Source organism: Ranitomeya variabilis, chromosome 5, assembly GCF_051348905.1.
Source record: "Ranitomeya variabilis isolate aRanVar5 chromosome 5, aRanVar5.hap1, whole genome shotgun sequence".
NCBI lineage: Eukaryota > Metazoa > Chordata > Amphibia > Anura > Dendrobatidae > Ranitomeya > Ranitomeya variabilis.
Genome location: NC_135236.1, coordinates 155805651 through 155832587, shown reverse-complemented (window position 1 = coordinate 155832587; position 26937 = coordinate 155805651). Strand labels below are relative to the sequence as shown.

Genomic DNA, 26937 nt, shown 5'->3' with positions numbered 1-26937 from the left:
TTGTAATTTCTATTATGTCCAACACCTTGTGGGGAAAGATAACTTGCTTTAAAGCAACAAATATATTGGCACGGATCCGATTCCTCAGAGGCATAGGCAGAATTTTTAAAGTTAGTACTTCACATCCATTAACATTGACATGTACACACGTGTATAGTGCATCGATATGTACACAAGAATAAGCATACAAATACTTAGAAATTGTGAAACAAACACATATATACTCAGGGACTGCAACACACAAATACCAATACATAATGTATTATACAAATACATACAGATTATAGGTACAGTCATACACACTCTGTGACACACTTACAGTCTATGCTCTTTCACACATGTACACACTAGCAAACATTTATGCACACACCAATGTACATACATTCATAAATGATATAACACACAGATTCTGTGATTGGTCTGGGTAATCAGAGAGCAAAGGCTGGATTTTCCATGAATGCTGCCAATGTAATTCTTGTCAACTTTTAGTCTTTAAAGGGAATCTGTCAGCAGGTTTTTGCTACCTCATCTGAGAGCAGCAACAAATAGGGAAAGAGACCCTGATTGCAGCAATGTATCTGTTCACTGGATGCAGCAGTTGTGATACAACCAGAGATTTCTCTGCTGTAGATGTAGCAGAGCTCAGAAACCTAAAGGTACCTTCACACTAAACGATATCGCTAGCGATCCGTGACGTTGCAGCGTCCTGGCTAGCGATATCGTTTAGTTTGACACGCAGCAGCGATCAGGATCCTGCTGTGATGTCGCTGGTCGCTGAATAAAGTTCAGAACTTTATTTGGTCGTCAGACCGGCGTGTATCGTCAGGTTTGACACCAAAAGCAACGATACCAGCGATGTTTTACGCTGGTAACCAGGGTAAATATCGGGTTACTAAGCGCAGGGCCGCGCTTAGTAACCCGATGTTTACCCTGGTTACCAGTGTAAAATGTAAAAAAAACAAACACTACATACTCACCTGCGCGTCCCCCGCCGTCCGCTTCCTGCTCTGACTGAGCGCCGGCCCTGAAGTGAAAGTAAAAGCACAGCGGTGACATCACCGCTCTGCTGTTAGGGCCGGCACTCAGTCAGTGCAGGAAGCGGACGCCGGGGGACGCGCAGGTGAGTATGTAGTGTTTGTTTTTTTTACTTTTACGCTGGTAACCAGGGTAAACATCGGGTTACTAAGCGCGGCCCTGCGCTTAGCAACCCGATGTTTACCCTGGTTACCCGGGGACCTCGGCATCGTTGGTCGCTGGAGAGCGGTCTATGTGACAGCTCTCCAGCGATCAAACAGTGACGCTGCAGCGATCGGCATCGTTGTCGCTATCGCTGCAGCGTCGCTTAATGTGAAGGTACCTTAACACCACCCAAGCCACAGATTTCTGTGTATAATGAATAATGACAATGAGCTGCTTATCAGTGTTGAGGGTCCGGTCACACCAGGAGTCATATTTGCACTGTAGTCCAGCAGTGGTAATCTCCTGTTGATAAAACACTTATTGTATTCAAAAAACAGCACACAGCCTAATATATGACATATCCCTGAAATCCATGTCTCATACGTTACAACATGCTGCCCCCAGATTACAGAGCAAAAACATGCTGACATATTTCCTTTAACATTATTGGCAAATTGGTGAAATGCCATCATGTTCACTAGTTGAAAGACACTTTAAGTCTTAAAGGATATTAAAGTATTTAGGTAATTAAGATTGTTCATTTTATGTGTGCTGATGTCTTTAGATGTAAATGAACTTAACATTAAAGTTTAAAAAAAAAAAAAAAAAAGTATTCTCATTAATAAACAGGAAAATGTGTTTTCATTCATCCATCATGTGCAGTGGTAGACGGTAGAAATCAATAAGTCCTAGATGAAAAGGGAGACTAAATAGAGACATTAAAGGAATGATTGCACTTCTGGGAAAAGGTCGGTACATTCACAGGCTGAAAAAATAAAATCATTATAATGGTCACTACAGGAAAAGTAGTCAATTACGAATAGAAGTGAGACTGCTTTAAAAATCCTGCTAGAAGAGAGTCATAGATGTCATACTTAAAGGGAAGAGACACTAGCTATATATAGTAAGTCTTTAATACCCAGTATTTGGTGAGCAGTATATTAGTGCTGCTTTTTCCTTCTCTAATTGAGGCAGAAGTTCTTACCTTTGTTATAGGAGGAACTGAATGCATAAAATGCGATAATCTGTTGTTAAAATGTGCTCTTAAAGGGAGCAAGTCACATGATTCATGGTGCCCAAACCATGAGCAGCACAAATCAGAGCCTGGCTACATGATTGCAGCCAGGAATATATTTTACGGAAGCGCCCCGGCATTTTAGAGAAAATATAATTTGAAGGTCAGAGATCAATGGCAGGGTAAAGGACTTTACATGTTAACATAATTATTTATGTCATATTCCTCTAAAAAGCGTTAAAGCCTTTTTTTTTTTAAACCATCGCTGGTTCCCGCTGTGACCTTTGATTCTTGCTGTCAGCAGTTTGTGCAGCATAATAATCTTTATTTTTATATAGCGCTAACATATTCCGCAGCGCTTTACATTTTGCACACATTATCATTGCTGACCCCAATGGGGCTCACAATCTAAATTCCCTATCAGTATGTCTTTGGAATGAGGGAGGAAACTGGAGAACCCAGAGGAAACCCACACAAACATGGGGAGAACATACACACTCTTAGCAGATGTTGTCCTTGGTGGGGTTTGAACCCAGGACTTCAGAGCTGCAAGGCTGCAATGCTAACCACTGAGCCACCGTGCTGCCCAAATGAACCAGGTGACAGGTTCCCTTTAAATATGGTTCTAAAATAGAGTGGTAGTATATGCAGTGTTGGACTTGTTTTTTGCACCAACGCTCCATCTCTAAAAATCATTTAATACTTTTGAATGCAATACAAAACTTTAACACGATAATTACACACAGAACATATTATCATTTGGATCTATCAGGTCATTTGTGATTCAGCTCCAAATTGGATTGTCTTCTACTAGACCTTTGGGGCTCATTATTGTGTCAAAGCCTTATTAGAGAATCTAATCTCTGGTGGATAAATTCTGAACACGAGTACATCTGTTCTCTAATGTTAGAATAATAGGGTCAGCTTAAAAGGGTTTGTAACCTGTGTCCTCATGGAAGAAACATCATTCATCTTTATTGAAGAGAGCACCACATGGCCAGTTGGCCTGGACCCCAAGAGCTTGCCCACTTCCAATCCGTACTTGGTGCATATACATATTGAAACTTGGCTGATGGCACACTTCCCAGTTTATTAGCACTATTAAGGTATGTTTGTTCACTGTAAAAATAAATTATTTGCACATTACATGGCACAACATAAATGAGATGTAAATAAAATGGACGGTACAGGGGACCAACCAACTAAAGGCCCGTTCTGTAAAATATCACACAATCTTTTACGCACCGGTGTCCTTTGAAAAGCCTTTATGTGCAGTGTACACTAAAATCTGACAGGTTAGGATAGAATAGATAGAACAGAAATATACACTTAGAATATATATATATATATACATATATATATACATGTCAGTGACACACACATATAAATATATATGTATTTATATTGCACAGAAAGATAGAAGAAAAGCCGGTAATTAGTCTGCCAGCTTCTGGAAAAACACTGCAGGAGCCGACAGGATAGAAGAGATGGATCACATACAGTAAATAGATGCAGAATAGATAGATATATACAGTAGATGTCAGTGACCAATCCAATTAGTACAGTGTGTGTACAAACTATGGGACATGTATGAAATTAAGAAAAGATTATTTTTTGGGGAAAAAAAAATGGCGTGGCTCCTGCGCTATTTTTGGAACCAGCAGAGGGAAATCCAGCGTTGGACCGATTTTTAATACGTTAAGTGTGACGCCGGCCTAATGCTACAAATACGGCCGCTTCAGTGGAAATATCTGCTTGGCTCTCAGTGGTGAAATCGACCATTTACTGGGTGTGCAAGGAGCAAAACCCAATGTGATTAGGTAATTGCCCTTACGTTTTCATTTTCAGAAGGGTTTTCATATAGTAGAAAGCAGTAGGACATGACGTTAACTGGCGGCCATGCATACTGGACGGTGGTTTGCTGCTGCACTTGATGATACAGGGCAGTTTTCATTCACAGTGTCGTTCTAATTTAAGGGGTAGACATTACATGTGATACACAGCATTATCTGATAGGAAAATCTTATTACTGTACTAGCCAAAGAACAAACATAATATCGATCAAGCTGAGATCTTACAGCAAATGAGAAATTCTTTCTTTGTTCTAGAGAGTTTAAAATAAGGAAGGACATAAGAAAATTGCATGTAGAATTTATTTTATTTTATGTAAATATATGGATCTGATTCATTTATTTATATGAATTCTGGCATAAAACACTTTGAAATGACGCTCTTTCTGCCGTAAGAGTTTAGGCGAATGTGCGCAGAGCAGACGTTATAAGATGCTCCTATTTCATTAAGAGATGTGCACTTTTGAAAGAATTAGGGGCATCATACCCCAGTAATGCCATCATTAAGACTGGTGGTCAAAATCTCAGTCCTAGTTCTTTTTGTTTTAGCTTCATAGAAACTGATTATTCATAAAAAGCTGCGAAGAATCCCACCTTCTTCTACCCAGTCTGCTAATCCTGAGAGGTCTACACAGACAAATACACAAAATCCTACACTTTCTAGGTCTCAGAGCCTGATAATTGCTTTGAACATTTGGAACCGGCTTATACTGAAGTAGTGCAAACATTTCCAGGACACAGAAAAATAAACTTACTTGATTTGAGGAGAGCTGTGAGTGCTCCAACAGCCGCCCTAAAGATAATAAAAGGAGAAAAGAAAGTCAGTTTTGTCAATACTTCCCATTAGTGTCTGAAACCTCTTCACCTGTCTCAGCACTTCTAAACTGGTGATGTGTGTGACCTCAAACACGCATTTAACACATTTTCCTTCCCCGTAAACATGTCAGAGTAAAAGTAGAGCAACATCAGGTTGGGTGGTAACAACATTAGAGGTTCCTTCTTTTCAGGAAAGCAGATCAGACATATTGATTTGTGGTACGTGGGCCGCTATACAGGCTCCACTGGGTGCTGTGTGTAATTAGATATTGTCCGCCTGGTACATATTTCATCAGAAGGAACATGGCACATTTTTTTCCTAAGAAATTTGTACAAAAACCAAACACAGCCTATGGATTAAAGTAGCACTGTGTTTGGGAGGACATAAAATCCATACAAGGTTATGTCTGCACTACATTCCTTAAACTTAGGCGAACTCGTTGAAATTTGTAAGTATTTTTAAATCTTTCATAGTGCCAGGCCATTTTTACCAGACAGTAAAACAATTGTGGAATTGCATTTTTTTTACAATTTCACAGCACTTGTAAGTTTTTCCCTACTTTCCAGAACATCACATGATAAAATGAATGGAGTTACTCTAAAGCACATCTCGTCCTGCAAAAAAGAAGCCCTTATACGGCTATCTCACCAGGAAAACGAAACAATTATGGCTCTCGGAAGAAGAGGAAAAAACTAAAATACAAAAGAAAAGGTTAAAACCATGTCATACCAAAAAGAGACAAAAGCCGCAGTTGAAAAAAAGGAGTTAAAAATGTACTAAAAAAAACCAATGAAAAAAACTTCAGCTAGGCTACGTTACCACAATGAGTTTTGGGTATTTTTTTAAATATGCAAGTGTAACGGGGTCTTCCGTGCTAGAGTACCTCTTTAATACCACCCCGTGTTTCAAGAGGTCCACTCTGTTTTAGCTGGAGTCTGAATGAAGGACGCTGGCTGGAATTCCTTGATTACATGGGCGCATATAAAATATCACTGCTTCTCCACGTATTTCCAGTATGACAACACTTTACTCACAGGACACAGAATATATATCACACAGGTACAGAGGGCAGGCCTATTGAAAAGCGGCAGGCCAGACATACATTACAATAGCCGCAGGGGGCCGGAGCCTGCTGATATTTACTGTGGGAATTACAAAGGTGGGACAGGTCAGGAGGGGGATGTCTTGTCCCCTCTGCCCTGGGGTGCAGCCTGTGGGCTGATGCATTAGGGACATGCCTCTCACATGGAAACTATTATACATACGGTACATATAACTGCACAACATAATCTGGGTGCTGAGGGGTTCTGTTACACAGCTCCCCCTTTTCAGCGACGCGATCGGCATACACAGTCTGATCCTTAACGGATCGGTTTGGGGATGACCGAAGTTTATGGGGTTGGTACCAGTTCCGTTTGTCGACTTAGTCCATCGGTGTTACCGGTTTTTTTTGCCGGGTCTGTAGTGGATGGTGAAGTCCAGAGGTTGTAGGGCTAAACTCCACCGCAGTAATCTGGCGTTGTCTCCGGAGATCCGATTAAGCCAGACTAGGGGATTATGGTCCGTTAGGAGGGAAAACTGTCATCCATACAAATATGGTTGCAACTTTTTGAGTGCACATACTACCGCCAGGCACTCCTTCTCGATGGCCGCATAGCTTACTTCACGGGGCAGTAGTTTCCGACTCAGGTAAGCTACCGAGTGTTCTTGGCCATCCGGCCTGACTTGGCTCAGTACTGCCCCAATCCAAACATAGAAGCGTCTGTCTGAACCAGGAAACGCTTAGTTGGATCAGGTGCAGCAAATACAGGGGTATTGGTGAGGGCGTCCTTTAGCTGGCGGAAGGCTTCCTCACACTCTGGGGTCCAGGTTGCCTGGCGGGGTTGGTTCTTATGGGTCAGATCAGTGAGGGGCTTGGCTACACTGCTGTAATTAGGAACGAATTTCCTGTAATACCCCGCTGTCCCTAGAAAGCGCCATGACCTAGGTTTTAGTGCGTGGGGTGGGCCATTTGGCTATGGCCTCAATCTTGGCTGGTTCTGGTTGCTGTTTCCCACTTCCCACCCAATGCCCTAAATACTGAACCTCTGCTTTGCCCACGTGACACTTGTTTGGGTTCAGGGTGATTCCAGCCTTGTGGATCCTATCTAATACTGTCTCTAGGTGATTTAGATGCTCTTCCTATGTCGCGCTGTAGATGGCAATATCATCCAGGTAGGCACAAGCATAGTCTTGGAGACCATCCAGAAGCCGGTCAGCCAGCCTCTGGAAGGTCGCCGGGGCAGTCTTCATCCCGAATGGCATAACTCGAAACTGGAATAAGCCGAACGGGGTGACAAATGCCGACTTGGGAATAGCGTCGGGAATAAGGGAAATCTGCCAGCAGCCTTTGCATAGATCGATGGTGGTCAAATACTTTGCCTCCACCAGCCGGTCTAACAACTCATCCACACGTGGCATGGGATACGCATCCGTCACCATTTTCTCATTGAGCTTACGATAGTCTACACAAAACCGTGCAGTCCCATCCTTCTTGGGCACTAACACTACGGGGGATGCCCAGGGACTATCTGACTCTTCAATGACCCCTAACGACCAAAGATGGTCATCTTTGATCCGGACAACTGAGGCCTCCTGGCATCATGATGTTCATCGGCCAGACGAGCGGCCTCTTCAAGAGTCATTGGCCCCCTGTCCCGAAGCCATCCCTGTGTCTCGGGGGTTAGTCCATTAAAGAATCATTCTAACAAGAAGAGCTGGAGGACATCCTCTTTAGTGGTTGCTTGGCTCCCTTGTACCCACTGTAGCAGTGACCGCCGTAATTTACAGGCCCATTCAGCGTGGGTATCGGTTACGCATTTTATAAGTCCACGGAACTATTGGCGGTATGCCTCTGGTGTCAGCGCATACTGGGCCAAGATCACTTCTTTGATCCGCTCATAGTCCATACAGTCCTCATCAGGTACCGTGCGATAGGCGTCCGCTGCCCGGCCGGTCAGCTTGCTGGCCAGAATCTGAACTCGTTTCTCCAGCTTCACTTGATGAAGGGCACACTGCCGCTCAAAGTCCTGCAAAAAGCCATCAATGTCTTCCTCTGCCTCCCCCAACTGTCGGAAGGCATTATACTGGATATTTTTGTGGCTTACTGTTGAAGGTACCTGGTCGGAGGCCAGAGCTCCCCCTGCTCGCTGACTCTCCTCTCTCCGCTCTGCCATCTCCATCTTGGCCAGCTCCACTTTGGTCTGCTCTGCCATCTCCATCTTGGCTAGCTCTATCCTGGTCCCCTCGGCCATCTTTTCCTTCAGATCAGTATGCACATCAGCCATCACCTCTTGTATGATCTCTATTGCAGGGTTTGGGCCATAGAACGCCAGTCTGTTCTTTACCTCCCTCTGGAATTCAGTCTCCTCCACGTTAACATTGGAGGGCGCTGCACTGTCGTCTTCCATGATGGCTGCTATCAAATCCGCTTTTGTTTTGTTGCTGGCGATTAACCCTCGGGTTTCCACCAGATCTTTTAATGTAGTCCTCTTTAACTTCTGGTAGCTGTTTTCCATTCATTCCTTTCCTCCTGTAGACAGGGTATCACATCCCGCTGTCTGCCACCAGTGTAACGGGGTCTTCCGTGCTAGAGTACCTCTTTAGTACCATTCCGTGTTTCAGGAGGTCCACTCTGTTTTAGCTGGAGTCTGAATGAAGGACGCTGCCTGGAATTCCTTGATTACATGGGCGCATATAAAATATCACTGCTTCTCCACGTATTTCCATTATGACAACACTTTACTCACAGGACACAGAATTTATATCACACAGGTATAGAGGGCAGGCCTATTGAAAAGCGGCAGGCCAGACATACATTACAATAGCCGCAGGGGGCCGGAGCCTGCCGATATTTACTGTGGGAATTACAAAGGTGGGACAGGTCAGGAGGGGGATGTCTTGTCCCCTCTGCCCAGGGGTGCAGCCTGTGGGCTGATGCATTAGGGACATGCCTCTCACATGGAAACTATTATACATACGGTACATATAACTGCACAACATAATCTGGGTGCTGAGGGGTTCCGTAACAGCAAGTATTTTATATTTTATTTATTGAGTGAAGAAATGTTGCAGAAAATCTGCAACATAAAAACGCACCAAAAGCTCATGGTGGGAACGAAGCCTCTGGGGTGCATTTGTATATTCTCACCTCTTTTACGGTTGGTTTCACTGGCCAGGAGAGAGGTCTGTGTTACATGGGACATAGTGATCACACAACACAGATGCTCAATGTTAGTACATCTTGCCGGCTTTACAATTCTCTGAGATGTCAGGAACAGATGTGAAAACATATCAATTTTTTATAGCTGATCTAATAAACAATGAGCTAGATAAAATAAAATGTCTGAGAAAACTGAATTATAGCAGATGAGTGATAAGCACCATGATATCGGCATGGGATAATAAAAAGCGCTCGGCCTGATCTCATTTATTTGTACAATTCCGCATCTTCGTTCTGGAGGTCATGTTACCATGGTTACTCCATAAACACAGACTTCAGGCCCGACAGAGACAAGGTCTGGCGTTAACTGTTCACATGATAGCGTCACCTGCATACAGGAGGGCTGCTGGCGCCCATCCCAATTAAGGCATTCACAGAGAATGAGACACTCAGGCTCGATGCCAGAGTGGGCAGCACTTGAGGTTATACTGAGCCTTATTCATGAAATGACCCCTGGAATTAGGCAAGCTCTGCTACTCCATGCAAAGCACTTAATTTAATTAAACTTCAATCTCTCAGAGAGCAGGTCTAGATGTGTGACTCTGACGGGCTGCCAGCTGCTGCATCTGATGAGGGCTGGCACTACTGGCAGACATATCTATATTATGCCATACTAAACACACTTCTGCATGTTCAGTTCTTTCAGAGATAAGATCTGTACAGTTATAGAGTAGGTACATAGGTGTGAGAGACGAGAGTGCGTTGTATAATGACACATGGAGACCCACACAGTGTATATGCCGATGTGAGAGGGGTTTGTATAGTAGTGACACACGGAGACCCACACAGTGTATGTGCCGATGTGAGAGGGGTTTGTATAGTGACACACGGAGACCCACATAGTGTATGGGCCGATGTGAGAGGGGTTTGTATAGTGACACATGGAGACCCACACAGTGTATGTGCCGATGTGAGAGGGGTTTGTATAGTGACACATGGAGACCCACACAGTGTATGTGCCGATGTGAGAGGGGTTTGTATAGTGACACATGGAGACCCACACACTGTATGTGCCGATGTGAGAGGGTGTTGTATAGTGACACATGTAGACCCACACAGTATATGTGCCGATGTGAGAGGGTGTTGTATAATGACACTTAGAGACCCACACAGTGTATGTGCCGATGTGAGAGGGGTTTGTATAGTGACACACGGAGACCCACATAGTGTATGTGCCGATGTGAGAGGGGTTTGTATAGCGACACATGGAGACCCACACAGTGTATGTGCCGATGTGAGAGGGGTTTGTATAGTGACACACGGAGACCCACATAGTGTATATGCCAATGTGAGAGGGGTTTGTATAGTGACACATGGAGACCCACACAGTCTAGGTGCCGATGTGAGAGGGGTTTGTATAGTGTGAAGAGCGGAACAAAAATGGTTACCTCAATGAACCAAAAAGGAATTTGTGATCAATATTGACCTGTCCATTCAAGGACATTTTAGCTATAGTGTGAAATCCTATTTTTTGTTTGTGAAACTGCCACTTAGGCGAAACTGTACTGTTTTGTTTGTTGTGAAACTATCACATAGCCGAAACTGTTTTTTTTTGTCTTCTCTTTTCTCTCTTTGTTTAAACAAGCAAAACTTGTATAACCACTGAAACTACCTGTACAACTATATAAAGAGGGGATAGCACCTTGAAGGCAGGCGTGACTCAGAGGCTTCCCAGTGATATACTATACGAGACGTGTCTTGTGTATTATTTCTGGTGATTCCCCACTTCCAAAGGCTGCTCCGACTGAGTGTGGTCCCGACATTTCCTGGCGCCTGAACAGGGACCCGAGGTCTGTGTACTCCTTCAAGAACACCGGCAGAATACGAACGAAAAGAGAATCTGGGATAATGGACGGCAGATGAATAAAAACCTGGCCAGGTAAGAGACACTGTTAGATCTCTTATATCTGCCCTGCACTGTCCGTAAGATTTTCTGTGTCGTGTCCTTTAGCGGGAAGTTCTAGTAGAGGAGGATACCTATAGCTCGGGTTCTTGAACTACTTAGGAATTGACCACCTCACAGAGTACGGCATTGAATGAGAGTGAATGTGAATAGAAGGTGTGTGGAAGTTGGGAATAGCCCTATAAGCCGCCCAGGGTGTTGAAACAGAAGAAGTGACTGTCCCACTGGGCAACGTGGTTGCGTCCTTTCGGGGAGACCTCCGCGCCTATGTTCAATCTCTGATCCTGTCTTTGACGAAAACCTGGTGACAGATAAGTGTATGATAGTATGAGCCCAGGACAGATAAATTAGCCTGGGACAAGATACGTTGTATTTTGATCCTCTGTCTGGTTGCATTTGTGTTGTTTGCTATAGGTGTAGGAATCAGGATTTTCTTACATCAACACGGTACGCAGAAGCCGTTAAACATCCTAGCTCCTTAGGAAGAAGGTAACGAGGTATTCTCATACCCAAACGCCACCTAGGGCAAGAAAAGAAAAAAGCTCAGGATAAGAAAATGGGGAATAAGCAAACAAAGTCGGAACCAGAAGAATTAGATATCTATACTATCATAAAGGAGAGAAGTGGTGAAGATGCCACTAAGGGGCTGAGAAAGATTTTTAGTAAGTTTGGAGTTACTAAGGCAGAAGCCTTTAGTAGAAAAAAATGGGAAGGAATTCAGGAAAAAAAAAAAGGGATAATCAGAGACAAGAAATGGATAGATCAGATCCAAGCGTTGATTGATGTCTCTAGGGTAGCAGAAAAAGAGGGATGGACATATAATCAACAGAATAAAAAGTGGTGTATTAGACCCGCAGGCTACGGAGAAAAACAAAATGTGGAATATAAGAACACCCCACCCCCATACCTTAACCCACATGCCCCATCTTTTCTCCAAACACCACCTCAAAGTTTAGCCGGACCAGGAGGATGGGTATGTCCGCACTGTGGACAACAAAATCCAGACTGGAGAAATGATTGCCTAGCCTGTGGTACACCTAGACATGGCGCTGTACTTGCCCCTGTTAGGGTAGTACCAAGACCCTTTAGGGAACCTGGTGCTGACGGAGTAATGGGAACTAGATATCACCAAACTCGACAATATTTCCCTTGGTCCCCCGCTGAAGGCATGTCTCTCTTGCATAACGCACCAGATCCCACCCAGTGTCCAGTTAGATTTGCACAATATATACAGCAAATTATGCAGACTCACGCTGGAGTTTGGGCAGATGGAGAAGAATTATGTAGAAATGACTCCTGGACTCTTCCAGGAGCTATTAGCAAATCTACAGGTACATAGGCCCCAGGCAGGAGATGGTGCCTTACAAACGATAGAATCAGGTACGCAATTTGTAGATCACTTAATGGTTTTTATGAGGGAAAAACAGAGGCAGAGAGGAACAACGGGAGTGGTGGCTCAGAAATCTGGACAATCAGTAGACGAATATTATCTAAGTGTAGAAAATAATTTCAGAGATGAAGGCATGGATCTAACCGCTTCAGGAATGATGAGGTTAGTTACAAAAACCTTTATAGATGAATTGTCTCCAAAAGTGAAGGAAAAGCTTAAGGCCGCAACCCCTGATTGGAGAACCTTGGAAGACCCACACCTGGCTAGACAGAAAGCTGTAGGGATAGAAATGGACGTAAGAGAAAATTCTAAGCCAGTAAGAATTGCACAGGCTAATACTGGCTCTGCTAATCAAAAGTTTACTTGTCATTACTGTAAGAAGCCAGGACATTTCCAAAGGGAATGTAGGAAGAGAAAAGCAGATATAGATTCAGGAACCTTTGTACCCAAAAATAGGATAAATAACCCAGCGCCTGATCAAACAGACAGCTCAGAATGACTGAAGGTTATGCAGGTCTCTCTTCCTTCTAGAAGACCAATAATACAAGTTGAGGTTGAGGGTAAAAATGTACCTTTTCTGATAGATACGGGAGCAACATCCTCCATTTTAAATCAGGACTTTTTACCATATCCTGACAATATATCCTCAAAGGTAACATATGCAGAAGGGTATGATGGTAAAATTCAGGCGTTGCCCTTTACAAAACCTTTAAATGTGAGCTTTGGCCCTAAAACCTTTGTATCCAAATTTTTATTTGCTAAAGGTGCACCTACCTGCTTGCTGGGTACTGATGTCTTAAGTAAAATGCACGCAAACATCCATTTTAGAGAAAATGGCACAGTTATGCTGACCATCCCTGAAGATGCAGAAACTCTGGAACAATATGTTAGAATACAGGCAATGGAGGATTTTCCCGAAATTTACACTCAACAAGCAAAAATTGACTTGTCTCGGGTTCCTGACAGCCTATGGGCAAAAGGAGACACTGATGTAGGATTCTTATCAGTAGCTCCTATACTGTTAGAAACTGCCCCGGGAACCATTTTACCTCAGCTTAGGCAATACCCCATCAGCGCCCAGCAAGAACTGGCGATTTCTCAACAAATTCAGGATTATGTGTTACAAGGTGTTTTGGTAGAACTCAGGTCACCCGCCAATACACCCTTATATCCTGTTAAAAAGAAAGTTTCCTCCAAAGAAACTATGGTGAAATATCGCATGGTGCACGACCTACGGGAAATCAATAAGGTTTTGGCACCGGTCACCCCTGTGGTACCGAATCCTCATACCTTACTGTCTCAAATTCCCAGCACTGCTGCATATTTTACGGTAATTGACTTATCAAACGCATTTTTTTCTGTGCCACTACATAAGAACTGTTGGCATTTGTTTGCCTTTACATTCAAGGGTAAACAATTAGCATGGACAAGATTGCCACAAGGTATGGTACACTCACCAACTTTGTACTCTGAAGCAATGCAGACCGTGCTGAAAAATTTCACCCCAGAACCAGGAGTAGTCATTCTACAGTATGTAGATGACTTACTTATTTGTTGCCCTGATGAGCAGACGGCAGTTACCTCAACTGTTAATTTCTTAATTTTCCTAGCGCAAGAAGGCTGTAAAGTAAATAGACAGAAACTCCAGGCTTGTCAACAAACAGTCGTGTTCTTAGGTCACTGCATATCACAGGGCATTAGACACCTCACACCTCAACGTACGGAAGCTATACGTAGCATGCTTGAACCCAGGAATCACAAACAGCTGCGTGCTTTCCTGGGTATTGTTTCACACTGTAGACAGTGGATCATACATGCAAGTCAACTCATGCAGTCTTTATATGACTGTATTGCCAACACGCCATATTCACTCAGTGAAGAGGCTAAACAGTCATTTTCCTCTTTGAAAACAGCACTGGTATCAGCTCCGGCTTTGGGACTCCCAGACTACACTAAACCTTTTCAATTGATGGCAGCTGAGATATCCTCACATGCTACAGGGGTGCTCACACAAAAACATGGAAACAAACAGAGACCTGTGGCATACATATCAGCTCATCTGGACCTTGTAGCTAGAGCCGCACCTTCTTGTGTAAGAGTAGTAGCCGCAATTTCACTGTTATTAGATAAAGCTTCTGAGATTGTTCTTGATCACCCACTTCTAGTTCAGACCACTCATGATGTACATGGCATTCTTAACCAGGTCCAACCTAAACATATTTCAATGGCCAGACACCTCCGTCTCCAATGTTCCCTACTACTGCCGCCCAACATTTCCTTTGCCAGGGTTCAGACTCTTAATCTCGCGTCTTTGCTCCCTTTAGAGTCTGAGGGGGGTACCATACCTGAGGAAACTGCACTCTCCAACTCCTTTGACCCATCAGAGTCAATGCATGATTGTGTACAATTAATGGAACAAGAGACTCAGGGCTTACGTAATGTACGTGACAAGCCACTCTGTAATGCTACATTTGAACTTTTCATAGATGGCAGTAGATATGCAGATATGAATGGACAATTTCATACAGGTTATGCGGTAGTAACTCAGCATGAAGTGCTGAAAGCAGAACCTCTCCCTGCTAATCAGTCTGCACAAGAAGCAGAACTTACAGCATTAGTTGAAGCTCTAAAAATAGCCAAAGATCAGACAGCAAACATATACACTGATTCTAGATATGCACATGGCATTATTTTCGATTTTGGCGTAATATGGAGAGCCAGAGGTTATATGACTGCATCAGGCCAACCTGTTAAACATGCCTCCCTCATTAGACAGATTCTGGAGGCAGCACAAGAAACTAAAGAAATAGCGGTGATAAAGGTAGCTGCACATGTGAGACTCGACACCGAGGAAGCCAGGGGTAACGATAAAGCCGACAAAGCAGCAAAACAGGCAGCACGTAAACCCTTACATCATGCCCACACACTAGATAGCTCTGAAGATGATGAGGAGAGATTGAAGGAAGCTCAGAAACAGGTAGACGACGAAGAACGAGGGCAGTGGCAGAAAAAAAGGGGCAGAAGATCAGCAAGGATTATGGAAAAAAGGAACTTTGTTGTGTTTACCCAGAGCCTGGTACCCCGCAGTGGCGAGTGACCTCCACCTACCTACGCATGTATCGGCAAACGGTATGACGCTCAAGGTAAAAGAAAGGTGGTTGGCTCCAGGCTTTGGTAATTTCGCTCGGAACATGTGTGCTGCATGCGCTATATGCCTGGCACACAATCCAGGTCAGACCATTAAAACCCCAACCAAGCATCATGTAAGACCACTGTATCCCTTTCAAAGACTCCAGATCGACTACATCCAGCTTCCTAGGTACAATGGATACGAATATGTGCTTGTGTGTGTGGACATGTTCTCAGGGTGGCCAGAGGCTTATCCAGTTCGTAAAGCCTCAGCAAAAACTACTGCCATTAAAATAGCACATGAACTGATACCCCGTTACGGCATGCCTGAGATGATCGAGTCAGATAGGGATACCCATTTTACTGGAGAAATATTCCAGAATGTTATGAAAATGTTGGGAGTAGAAAACCAGTTTCACACTCCGTATCACCCACAGAGTTCAGGTAAAGTGGAAAGATTAAATGGAACAATAAAATTAAAAATCCAGAAGGCCATGGCAGAAACAGGAAAGCCTTGGACCGAGTGTCTACCACTTGCCCTGTATTCCATCCGAAACGCCCCAAGGGGGAAGGCTAAGCTGTCACCACATGAGATTCTTTTTGGTAGAGCAGCAAATTTGGGTTGTTATTTTCCACAACAACTGATGTTGAATACTGAGACTTTAACTGCTTATGTACAAGAATTACAAAAACGTTTAACTAAAGTGCATTCGCAAGTTTTTGCTTCCCTTCCAGATCCAGAAAATCTCGAAGGAGGCCACAAGTTGGAACCTGGTGATCAAATCTACGTGAAAAGACACACCAGAAAGACTCTGGAACCGAGATTTGACGGACCTTTCCAAGTCCTGTTAACAACTCCAACAGCAGTCAAGCTTGAAGGAAAGGCATCATGGATACATGCAAGCCATTGCAAAAAAGCAGTATAAGACTCATGATATTGATGTTAATAATGTTAACACAGATGTGGGATAAATTAGTTAGAGCCACGGATTATCTAGATGACCAGATTTGGGATATATTGGACATATTAAATACTAGTATAGCTGTACAGAATCAGCTTATAATAGTCACTAACCAACATACCCTGGTATTGGATTACCTAACTGCCTCACAAGGGGGTATGTGTCAAATCATCGGACCCACCTGCTGTCATTATATAGACCCGAATAGTACTATGAGTATGAGATTTAAATTAGAAGACGTACAACGACTCAGGGATCAGTATGACAAAGACAATGACCAAAATAAGGATAGCTGGTGGTCAGATACCTTTTCTTTTCTTAACCCGGCCAATTGGTTCAGGGGGATCGGTGGGTGGGTTACCGGGATTATGCAAAGCCTAATACATACAATTATAGTTATTGTAATTATATATGTATTATTCAAGGTTGTACTCAAGGGTATCTCGGTATGCACAAATAAATTTTGTGTAATGGATGCGAGAATATAAAGGTTTTTTTTTTGTAATATCACAAAAAGAATGACTAAAATAATCGTCTATATGACAAGGTTTTGAATGGAATATGTCAAAGGGGGGATTGTGAAGAGTGGAACAAAAATGGTTACCTCAATGAACCAAAAAGGAATTTGTGATCAATATTGACCTGTCCATTCAAGGACATTTTAGCTATAGTGTGAAATCCTATTTTTTGTTTGTGAAACTGCCACTTAGGCGAAACTGTACTGTTTTGTTTGTTGTGAAACTATCACATAGCCGAAACTGTTTTTTTTTGTCTTCTCTTTTCTCTCTTTGTTTAAACAAGCAAAACTTGTATAACCACTGAAACTACCTGTACAACTATATAAAGAGGGGATAGCACCTTGAAGGCAGGCGTGACTCAGAGGCTTCCCAGTGATATACTATACGAGACGTGTCTTGTGTATTATTTCTGGTGATTCCCCACTTCCAAAGGCTGCTCCGACTGAGTGTGGTCCCGACAATAGTGACACATGGAGACCCACACAGTGTATGTGCCGATGTGAGAGGGGTTTGTATAGTGACACACGGAGACCCACACAGTCTATGTGCCGATGTGAGAGGTGTTTGTATAGTGACACATGGAGACCCACACAGTGTATGTGCCGATGTGAGAGGGGTTTGTATAGTGACACATGGAGACCCACACAGTCTATGTGCCGATGTGAGAGGGGTTTGTGTAGTGACACACGGAGACCCACACAGTGAATGTGCCGATGTGAGAGGGGTTTGTATAGTGACACACGGAGACCCACATAGTGTATGTGCCGATGTGAGAGGGGTTTGTATAGTGACACACGGAGACCCACATAGTGTATGGGCTGATGTGAGAGGGGTTTGTATAGTGACACATGGAGACCCACACAGTGTATGTGCCGATGTGAGAGGGGTTTGTATAGTGACACATGGAGACCCACACAGTGTATGTGCCGATGTGAGAGGGGTTTGTATAGTGACACACGGAGACCCACACAGTGTATGTGCCGATGTGAGAGGGGTTTGTATAGTGACACACGGAGACCCACACAGTGTATGTGCCGATGTGAGAGGGGTTTGTATAGTGACACATGGAGACCCACACAGTGTATGTGCCAATGTGAGAGGGGTTTGTATAGTAACACACGGAGACCCACACAGTCTAGGTGCCGATGTGAGAGGGGTTTGTATAGTGACACATGGAGACCCACACAGTGTATGTGCCAATGTGAGAGGGTGTTGTATAGTGACACATGGAGACCCACACAGTGTATGTGCCAATGTGAGAGGGGTTTGTATAGTAACACACGAGACCCACACAGTCTAGGTGTCGATGTGAGAGGGGTTTGTATAGTGACACATGGAGACCCACACAGTGTATGTGCCAATGTGAGAGGGTGTTGTATAGTGACACACGGAGACCCACACAGTGTATGTGCCGATGTGAGAGGGGTTTGTATAGTGACACATGGAGACCCACACAGTGTATGTGCCGATGTGAGAGGGTGTTGTATAGGGACACATGGAGACCCACACAGTGTATGTGCCGATGTGAGAGGGCGTTGTATAGTGACACAAGGAGACTCACACAGTGTATGTGCCGATGTGAGAGGGCGTTGTATAGGGACACATGGAGACCCACACAGTGTATGTGCCGATGTGAGAGGGTGTTGTATAGGGACACATGGAGACCCACACAGTGTATGTGCCGATGTGAGAGGGTGTTGTATAGGGACACATGGAGACCCACACAGTGTATGTGCTGATGTGAGAGGGCGTTGTATAGTGACACAAGGAGACTCACACAGTGTATGTGCCGATGTGAGAGGGCGTTGTATAGTGACCCACGGAGATCCATATAGTCTATAAGCTGATAAAAGAGGGTGTTGTATAGTGGCACATGGAGACCCACAGAGTGTATGTGCTGATAAGAGAGGACTAGTGATGAGCAAGTATAATTGTTGCTCGGGTTTTCCCGAGAATGCTCAGGTCATCTCCGAGTATTTGTGAGTGCTCGGAGATTTGGTTTTTGTCGATGCAGCTGCATGAATTACGGTTGCTAGACAGCCTGAGTACATGTGGGGGTTGCCTGGTTGCTAGGGAATCCCCACATGTATTCAAGCTGTCTAGTAGCCGCAAATAATGCAGCTGCGTCAACAAAAACTAAATCTCCGAGCACTCACAAATATTCGGAGACCACCTGAGCATTCTCGGGAAAACCCGAGCAACGAGTATACTTGCTCATCACTAGAGCGGACATTGTATAGTGACCTAAGGAGACCCATACAGTCCATAAGTTGATAAAAGAGTGCATTGTATAGTGACACACGGCGACCTACTGTATACAGTCCATGTGCTTATGTGATAGGCTAGAAAAAGAACAAGTCAGTGGCACATATCTACGACTACTCTTCATGTGGTGCTCTGCTTAGCTATTCATTACTATGGCTTCTGGCAGGTTGTTGATCCCTCAGTGACCTGCCCCTTATTTTACATAATGAATATTATAAATATTGTAAAAACAAATCCCCTGTGGTGGCGCCTGTGCTGCAGCATGATTGCATGTGTAATGTGTATTAAATTGCTTTATTTGGTGATATATGTAAATTTAATTTTAAAAAGTGCCTCCCCCAAGATGGCGCCACCGGTGCCTGCGCAGAAGCAGCTGTCGCCGATCGCCAATAAATGCTACTGCACAGGTGCTGGTGGCACCATCTTGCTAGAGTAAAAAAAATGATTGTCTCCACTAAGAAGGCGCTGGCGTGCCTGCACTGCAGCATCCATCAGCGATCCGATAGATGCTACTATGCAGGCAGCGCTATTTTTGAGAAGGCAATTTTTTTTAATGAATTTATTTACCGGTATATCATCAAATAAAACAGTTTAAAACACATCATACATGCGATCATGCTGCAGGTGATTTTTTTTATTTCTACTATATACAATATATATAATAATCATTTATAAAATAGGGAGCAGGTCACTGAGTCTGCACTATGAATACCTAAGCAGAACACCACATGAAGATTCCTCCACAAACCACCCCGTAGCACGAGCATATCATTAACTGAAAACTTAAAATAAAGATTAAACAACAACCACAAGACGATTTCATCAACCAAGGTATCATTTTAATCAGTAAAACGGCGCCGACCTGACACTGTGTGTAGATTACTGAGCACAAGCCTGCTGACAGGTTCCCTTTAATCTCCATACATTTTGAAGTACTCTGACTTCTTCAGCAGCAGAATCTTTGTGATGAAGAGTACTTCAAAATGTATGGAGATTAAACCTCTCTTCCTCACATGCCATGGATTGGATTTTCTTGATTTTACAACCAGCAGTGCAGGATACCTGCATCTCTTATTACCTCAATATTATGTTGGATCCTCCAACCTGCGGAGCAGCAGCAGCTGGATATCATATCCCCAAACTCCACCAGTGTTGTGTCTTAATACAATGGCATCAGGTGAGCAATACCATTTTATTCACTACACTGTTGTCTGGATAACGCCCTATTGCGCTGATTCCTCCCCATAACTTTTTCTCATTATACAATTTGTGCAGAGCGCTGTCAATCAGTAATGAGTAGTAAGGACTGGGTTAAATAGGGCACAGCATTCCGAGCTCTGCTAAATCTGCAACAGAGAAAACTGTGCTTCTGTCATAACTGGAAGGCACTGAAGGGCTTAAAGGGAACCTGTCACCCCCAAAATTGAAGATGAGCTAAGCCCACCAGCATCAGGGGCTTATCTACAGCATTCTGTAATGCTGTAGATAAGCCACCGATGTATCCTGAAAGATGAGAAAAAGAGGTTAGATTATACTCACCTGGGGGGCGGTACTGCAAAGTACTGCAGTGCGCAGGCGCTGGGCCTCTCTGACCTTTCCCGGTGCCTGTGCACTTCAGTACTTTGCTCTGCCCTCAACAGGGCAGATAAAGTACGCCTGCGCCAGAGCCGCAGCTTTAATACAAGAAGAGGACGTCATCGTAAGAAGAAGGGAGGCCCAGGACCGCGACACCCAACGGATCAGACCGCCCGCCCAGGTGAGTATAATCTAACCTCTTTTTCTCCTCTTTCAGGATACATCGGGGGCTTATCTACAGCATTACAGAACTCTGTAGATAAGCCCCTGATGCCGGTGGGCTTAGCTCATCTTCGATTTTGGGGGTGACAGGTTCCCTTTAATGAGTGTGCCACAGACTGTGATGCCTATTCTTCACTCAATTATTAAGCCATTTCCTGATTTTAATGAAACCTTCACCTAATATTGGCTTAGTATCCTGGCCAATAGCTTTGGTTCTGTCCTCTGGGTTTATAGTCTCATGATATCTGGGATCCACCCTCTTCCACCAGTATGTTGGGATCTGGTAGAATTTCTCTCTCTCCCAGCTTTGCTTATTAATAGTATTTTTTTCTTTTTTTATTAACAGTTTCTATGACATTCTCTTTGTAACAAGTCACAGCAGTGGGCTTTGGCGGAAATCCGCACCTGGAGGGTTGTCTGCATATCCCTTATGGCCACTTGTGTTGTTTTAGAACGAGTCTCACATACGTTTCATAATAACCTGTGACCAATACCTACCCAACACAGTGGTCTGTGTATATTCTCTGGTTATTGTGGGTAGGGCTGATATTTTGCTTTCATGTCTTCACAGCCTGCTGCATCCAGGAAATTAATTAGGTGATACATCACTTGAATCAGGCTCTTTGTTTCATTCATCATGCTGCTGTGAGATTACATAGCAAAAACTGTTGGCGGATTCCCTTCAAAGTCCAACATTTGAATACATTTGACCCTTGCATGCTTTGAAGCAATTGACCCGGCCTGCAGGCCCATAAAGTGAGACTTGCAGCTGTCTGCCACAAGGTCTAGCAAGTAGCTATGAAGGGAACGTCTCCAGATGGTGACTTTTATGAGTTGCCCTACACAAAAGGACAGTTCTGGATGTGCATATAATGGGGGTGGGGGATAAATATGATAAACTGGAGATAGGATGATAGTGTTAGAGGAGTGTTGAGGCTGCATGCAATAGTGTGGTTGGCGCACTTCATGCAAGAATTCAGAATGGGTGTAAAGTGGGACCCTCTGGATGGGAGGGGGCATGCTGGATGTAGCTTGTGCCTATCTCTCAGGACTGAAAGTGGCTCTCAAGGTAATAAAGGTTGGGGACCACTGATCTAAAGAATCTATAGCCTTTCTGAGAGTGTTTGGCCGTCTGACTATTGGACAGCAGTGTCCAATTGTTTGGTGACTGGTGGCAGTGTGTCGCGTACCCAGCATGTGGTAATTTTTTTGGGGTGTGATTCATGCTCAGTTTGCGGCATGAGTGGAAGATGAATACAAGATTGAGTGAGTAGCAATAGGCTAATCTCTTGCAGTAATATCCACTTCATGTGCTAAGACGGGCATACAGTACTGAGAATGTTGCTTATTTTGTTATTTTATAGCATTTTCTGAGTTTTTATCATTTTTTTCAGTAGATAGAAAACTCCCTTAAACAAATGCAGGCCAGTAATTCAATCTAATAATGCTTAAAAGACACAGATCATCCTTCATTGCCTATTTAGATATTATTACCACTTTGCATTGCTACACTGTTCGTAGAAGGATGTTATACTGAAGGGAGGCTTTGAGAGCCGCACTTTCCTCTCCAACAAAAATCCTATTAAATAATTGAATTATGTAGTAAACTAGACCAGATAATGGCAGCAATGAGACTGGAGATATCTTATTATTCCTTGTTTTCTGCTTTTTCTCATTTATTCCCCTGTCCTGGACACGTGGGCCATCCCCAGATTTGTTTACAGCATTCTTATTGACATGTCTATCATTCCAAACATTGCGATGCCGAACGGTGACTGAGAAACATCGGAATGCTTATCAGGCCCTGGACAATGTTTTATATTAATAGAAATAGTTTGTGCAGCCAACCAAAAATGTATTTAACTCTTGTGTGTTTGCGATCTTCTCATTTGTCAAGAAGAGTCACAGCAGACCTCGTATACTGTCAGCCACAGCAGAACGGTGCAGCATCTTTGGCTTATCTGGAAATAACCCGCCGTATAAAAATGCTATCTGCCGGAAAAAAACTCGGCATGCGAAAAACGTTCATGTTATTAAAATTTAAGGCTCTTTTCCTATTCTATTTATAATTCGGCGTATGTGGAAAATATCCAGAAAAGATACAAACTTCAACTGCCTGTATTATCCACTCCACACACAGGGATTTCCAGAAGAGCTGCCTTTTGACACATCCATAAGTGTGCTTAGCTTATCAGCTCACTTCCTCCTTATCGTGCCATTTGTCAGTGCACAAGTCAACACCGCGCGCCTTTGTCAGCATAGTTGCCAATAAGAGGGAAGGAGAAAGTACCAGTCCTCATCATGGCAGAGACAAGGCTATCACATAAACACACTATATCAACACAGAGGTGAAACGTTGTGTCCCATGAGGAAGATTCATAGGACATTACCGTGCCGGGTTCATAATAATAAAGGCCCAAAGATTTATTCATCCCGATGTCATGTCTGTCCCAAGATTCTTCCGCCATCTTCCTTCCTTGAGGCTATCATAACACATTCACGCAGTGGAAATTCTTCAAGGATGTTTTAAACAATCATTTTTATTAAATAAAATCTTATTATAATTAGTAAATCTTTACTTTTGAGATTAAATTTACCTACATTGCTCATAAAGGGGAAAAAAATCACAGATCTTTACAATTTATTTATTTTACTCACTTATATACCACAGCAGTTTACAGACATAATCATCACTGTCCCCGATGAGGCTCACAATCTAAATTCCCTATCAGTATGTTTTTGGAATGTGGGAGGAAACCCAAAGGAAAACAAAACAAACACGGGGAGAACATACAAACTCCTTACAGATGTTGTCCTTGGTGGGGTTTGAACCCAGGACTCCAGCGCTGTGAGGTTGCAATGCTAACCACTGAGCCACCATGTAATGGCTCAGTGGTTAGCACTGCAGCCTAGCAGCACTGGAGCTTGTATGTTCTACAATAAAATATAAACTTAATATGATTTAAAATGCAAACATATTTTCTACCTTTCAAAAGCCCCTCTCCCAGTCCCAAAATAATGATTTCCCGATTCATCTCAGGTCTTTGTTTGCTCCTCTGTAGCCATGACATGTCATCTTGACTTATGAACATGAAGTCAACCAATGGTTACATTAATAATGCATCCCCCATCATTGTCAAAATAATTGATAAGTTATTTACAATATACTTTATCAATTTCTCAGCGTTTATTTTGAGATCTTTGTCTACTGTCTCTATGGGAATGCCCAGCACTGTACTCCATCTGACAGTCCCATAGACAATGAATGAAGCAGGAGTGCACATGCAGAGTTTCAACTCCTTTCCAATGGGACATTTCTGAGTCACCTCAGAATCTGTAGGGGGATGGCAGACGCCCCACACATCCACAGATGCACAAGTTTTCATCTATCCTGTGGATAGGTGATAACGTTACATTCTGGGAATAACCCTTTCTAGTTTTTCTAATAATGGTGCAGCGAAATGCCAGTATCTTTACACCATTCAGGATTTGCCATATTTATCAATAGGGCATATAGTGATTATATCACTATATCACACTATCCCTGTGTGGCCTATTAAAAAAAACAAAAACATAATCAGGTTCCTTGCATCATGTTCTCATACACTTTATGCAGTTAATAGCCCTCTGTGTCTGTACTGCTACATACTTAGGCAGATAACTGGTTCATGCAGCTTTACATGAACACCCGAGCCTTACACTATGGCTGGTCCAAATAACTAAAGCAATTGTTACCATCCACCTCTCGGGTCTCCCCTTTTCCTCATAGGTTGTAAGCTTGCGAGCAGGGCCCTCATTCCTCCTGGTATCTGTTTTGAACTGTGATTTCTGTTATGCTGTAATGTCTATTGTCTGTACAAGTCCCCTCTATAAGTTGTAAAGCGCTGCGGAATATGTTGGCGCTATATAAATAAAAATGATTATTATTATTATTATAATTACCAATTCATTAAAGGGTTATTCTTACATATGTTTTCAAGAGTGTACTGCTCTTCAGCCTCCTGGAGGACAAGGTATTCTTGATCTGACCACCTTCAGAGCAGAGTGTAGGAACTCCATAGATTGGGCACTGTTTATAGGTTATAGGTCACAGATGAAGTCTAAGGCAAAAGGCAGTAAACCCCAAAATTAAAAATCCCTCCATTCTTTATTATGGAAAGGATTTGTAATAACAAGTTAATTGCAAAGCTGCTGGTTTTTACAAGCAACTTGCCAATTTTACCCCTTTTAACATTATGAGAATATTTATTTCATATATGATTTGGACTGCTTGGGTCTTAAATGCCTTATTTTTGGCTTCATACACTGTCAGATACTATTGGAAAGGGCTACATAAATGGCAAATAACCCAAACACCCCATTTACAGTGTATTTACATCGCAAATTTGTCATAAATACATTGATTGAGGGCAAAATGCTGGAGCTCTGGATTCAAATCCCACCACTGACAACATCTGCAAGGAGTTTGTATGTTCTCCCGTGTTTGCGTGGGTTTCCTCCAGGTTCTCCGGTTCCTCCCACATTCCACAGACATACCTATAGGGAATCTAGATTGTGAGCCCCAATGGGAACAGTGATGAAGACTTCTGTAGAGCGCTATAAATGACGATGGCGCTATAGAAGCAAAGCACATAAAATAACTAATAAAATAATTGATATGTCTACTGTATTTTAAACCAAACCTCACTTCCTTCCTGAATTGGAATAAACGTGCCTATACTCGCCCTAGACAAACTCTTTACACAAGGTAAGATACCTACTTGATTGTCTGTGTGTGCCTTCTGGTATATGGGGTGATCACTTTAAAAAGCAGCTCCATGGCACCATTTATGCCCAACATCTCTCCAACCGAAACTGCGAAATACAACAATAGAATAAATACATACAAATAAAAATGCATCACAATCTGCTGATATTTACAAAGCCTGACCTTTGTCTTGAAAGCTGCTATATCTGACAAAAAGTACATTACATTCCCAAAGGTAACAAGTATCAGTGAATAAGGAATGTCTATAAATCTCTTTTTTTTCTTTCGCAAAGTAAAAATTTTGAACACTAATCAAAAGAGGAAAGGATTTATATGTGCGGCCAGCTTGTTGCAAAAAGTCATTCATCACAGATGCATCTCGAGTATGCTTGTCTCCTAGCATTTGACTTATAAACATCACTTTTTTCTAGATTGCTGGATTATTAGGAGACATGATGTTCTGAGAGAAGGTTTTTTTCATAGAAATGAACAGTTCTCTTGTTCTTAACAATGCACGATAGCCTGAATGTACCTTCAAGAGAAAATTTCAATTACTTGATTAAGATCATTTAAAAAAAGGAGCATGGTGGAACTAGTAATTCATCCTTCCGTTTTCTTCCATTACAATTTCTTCTCTTTTGTTTGCTATACTGTGCTCTATTTCTATACAGAACAGTTGATTTTGAAGCTAAAATGAAAACCTTAATTCCTGGGCCATGTTGTTTCCTAAGTAGAGGCTTTAAATATATTTAAGCTCCAGGTTGGTACCAATGGATGCATCAGGAGATTGACAAAAGCAGTGAGATACAACAACGTGACTCTTACCAATTACAGATGGCCATAGACCTTTAATACCTGTCAGTCAAACATTCGATCAGTGAACAGTTGTTCCCGCAAACGCATGTATACTCGGACAGCTGAGCATGCACATGTATGCAATGTGGAGATAAGTAAACTGCTACCAGACACTTGTTACAGCAGCTTACCTGTCATGAAAAGAGGTCATGAAATTAAACATGCCTTATCCTTGTTTGTGAAAGGAGAGTTGGTTGGTCTCAAAATTGGCACATCTGGCCAACGTTGGTCTATTGTGTATGGGAGGGC

General features: G+C 43.0%; 1 protein-coding gene across 1 annotated transcript in view; it reads right to left on the bottom strand.

Moving 5' to 3' along the window:
- Positions 1 to 26937, bottom strand: part of AGBL1 (AGBL carboxypeptidase 1) — a 797337-nt gene that overhangs the window by 666200 nt on the left and 104200 nt on the right. The window contains exons 5-6 of the mRNA XM_077262682.1: positions 25847 to 25940; positions 4800 to 4837 (exon numbers count right to left, since the gene is read on the bottom strand). Of these exons, the coding sequence (XP_077118797.1) occupies positions 4800 to 4837; positions 25847 to 25940 (132 nt within the window). The remainder of the gene's footprint in view (positions 1 to 4799; positions 4838 to 25846; positions 25941 to 26937) is intronic.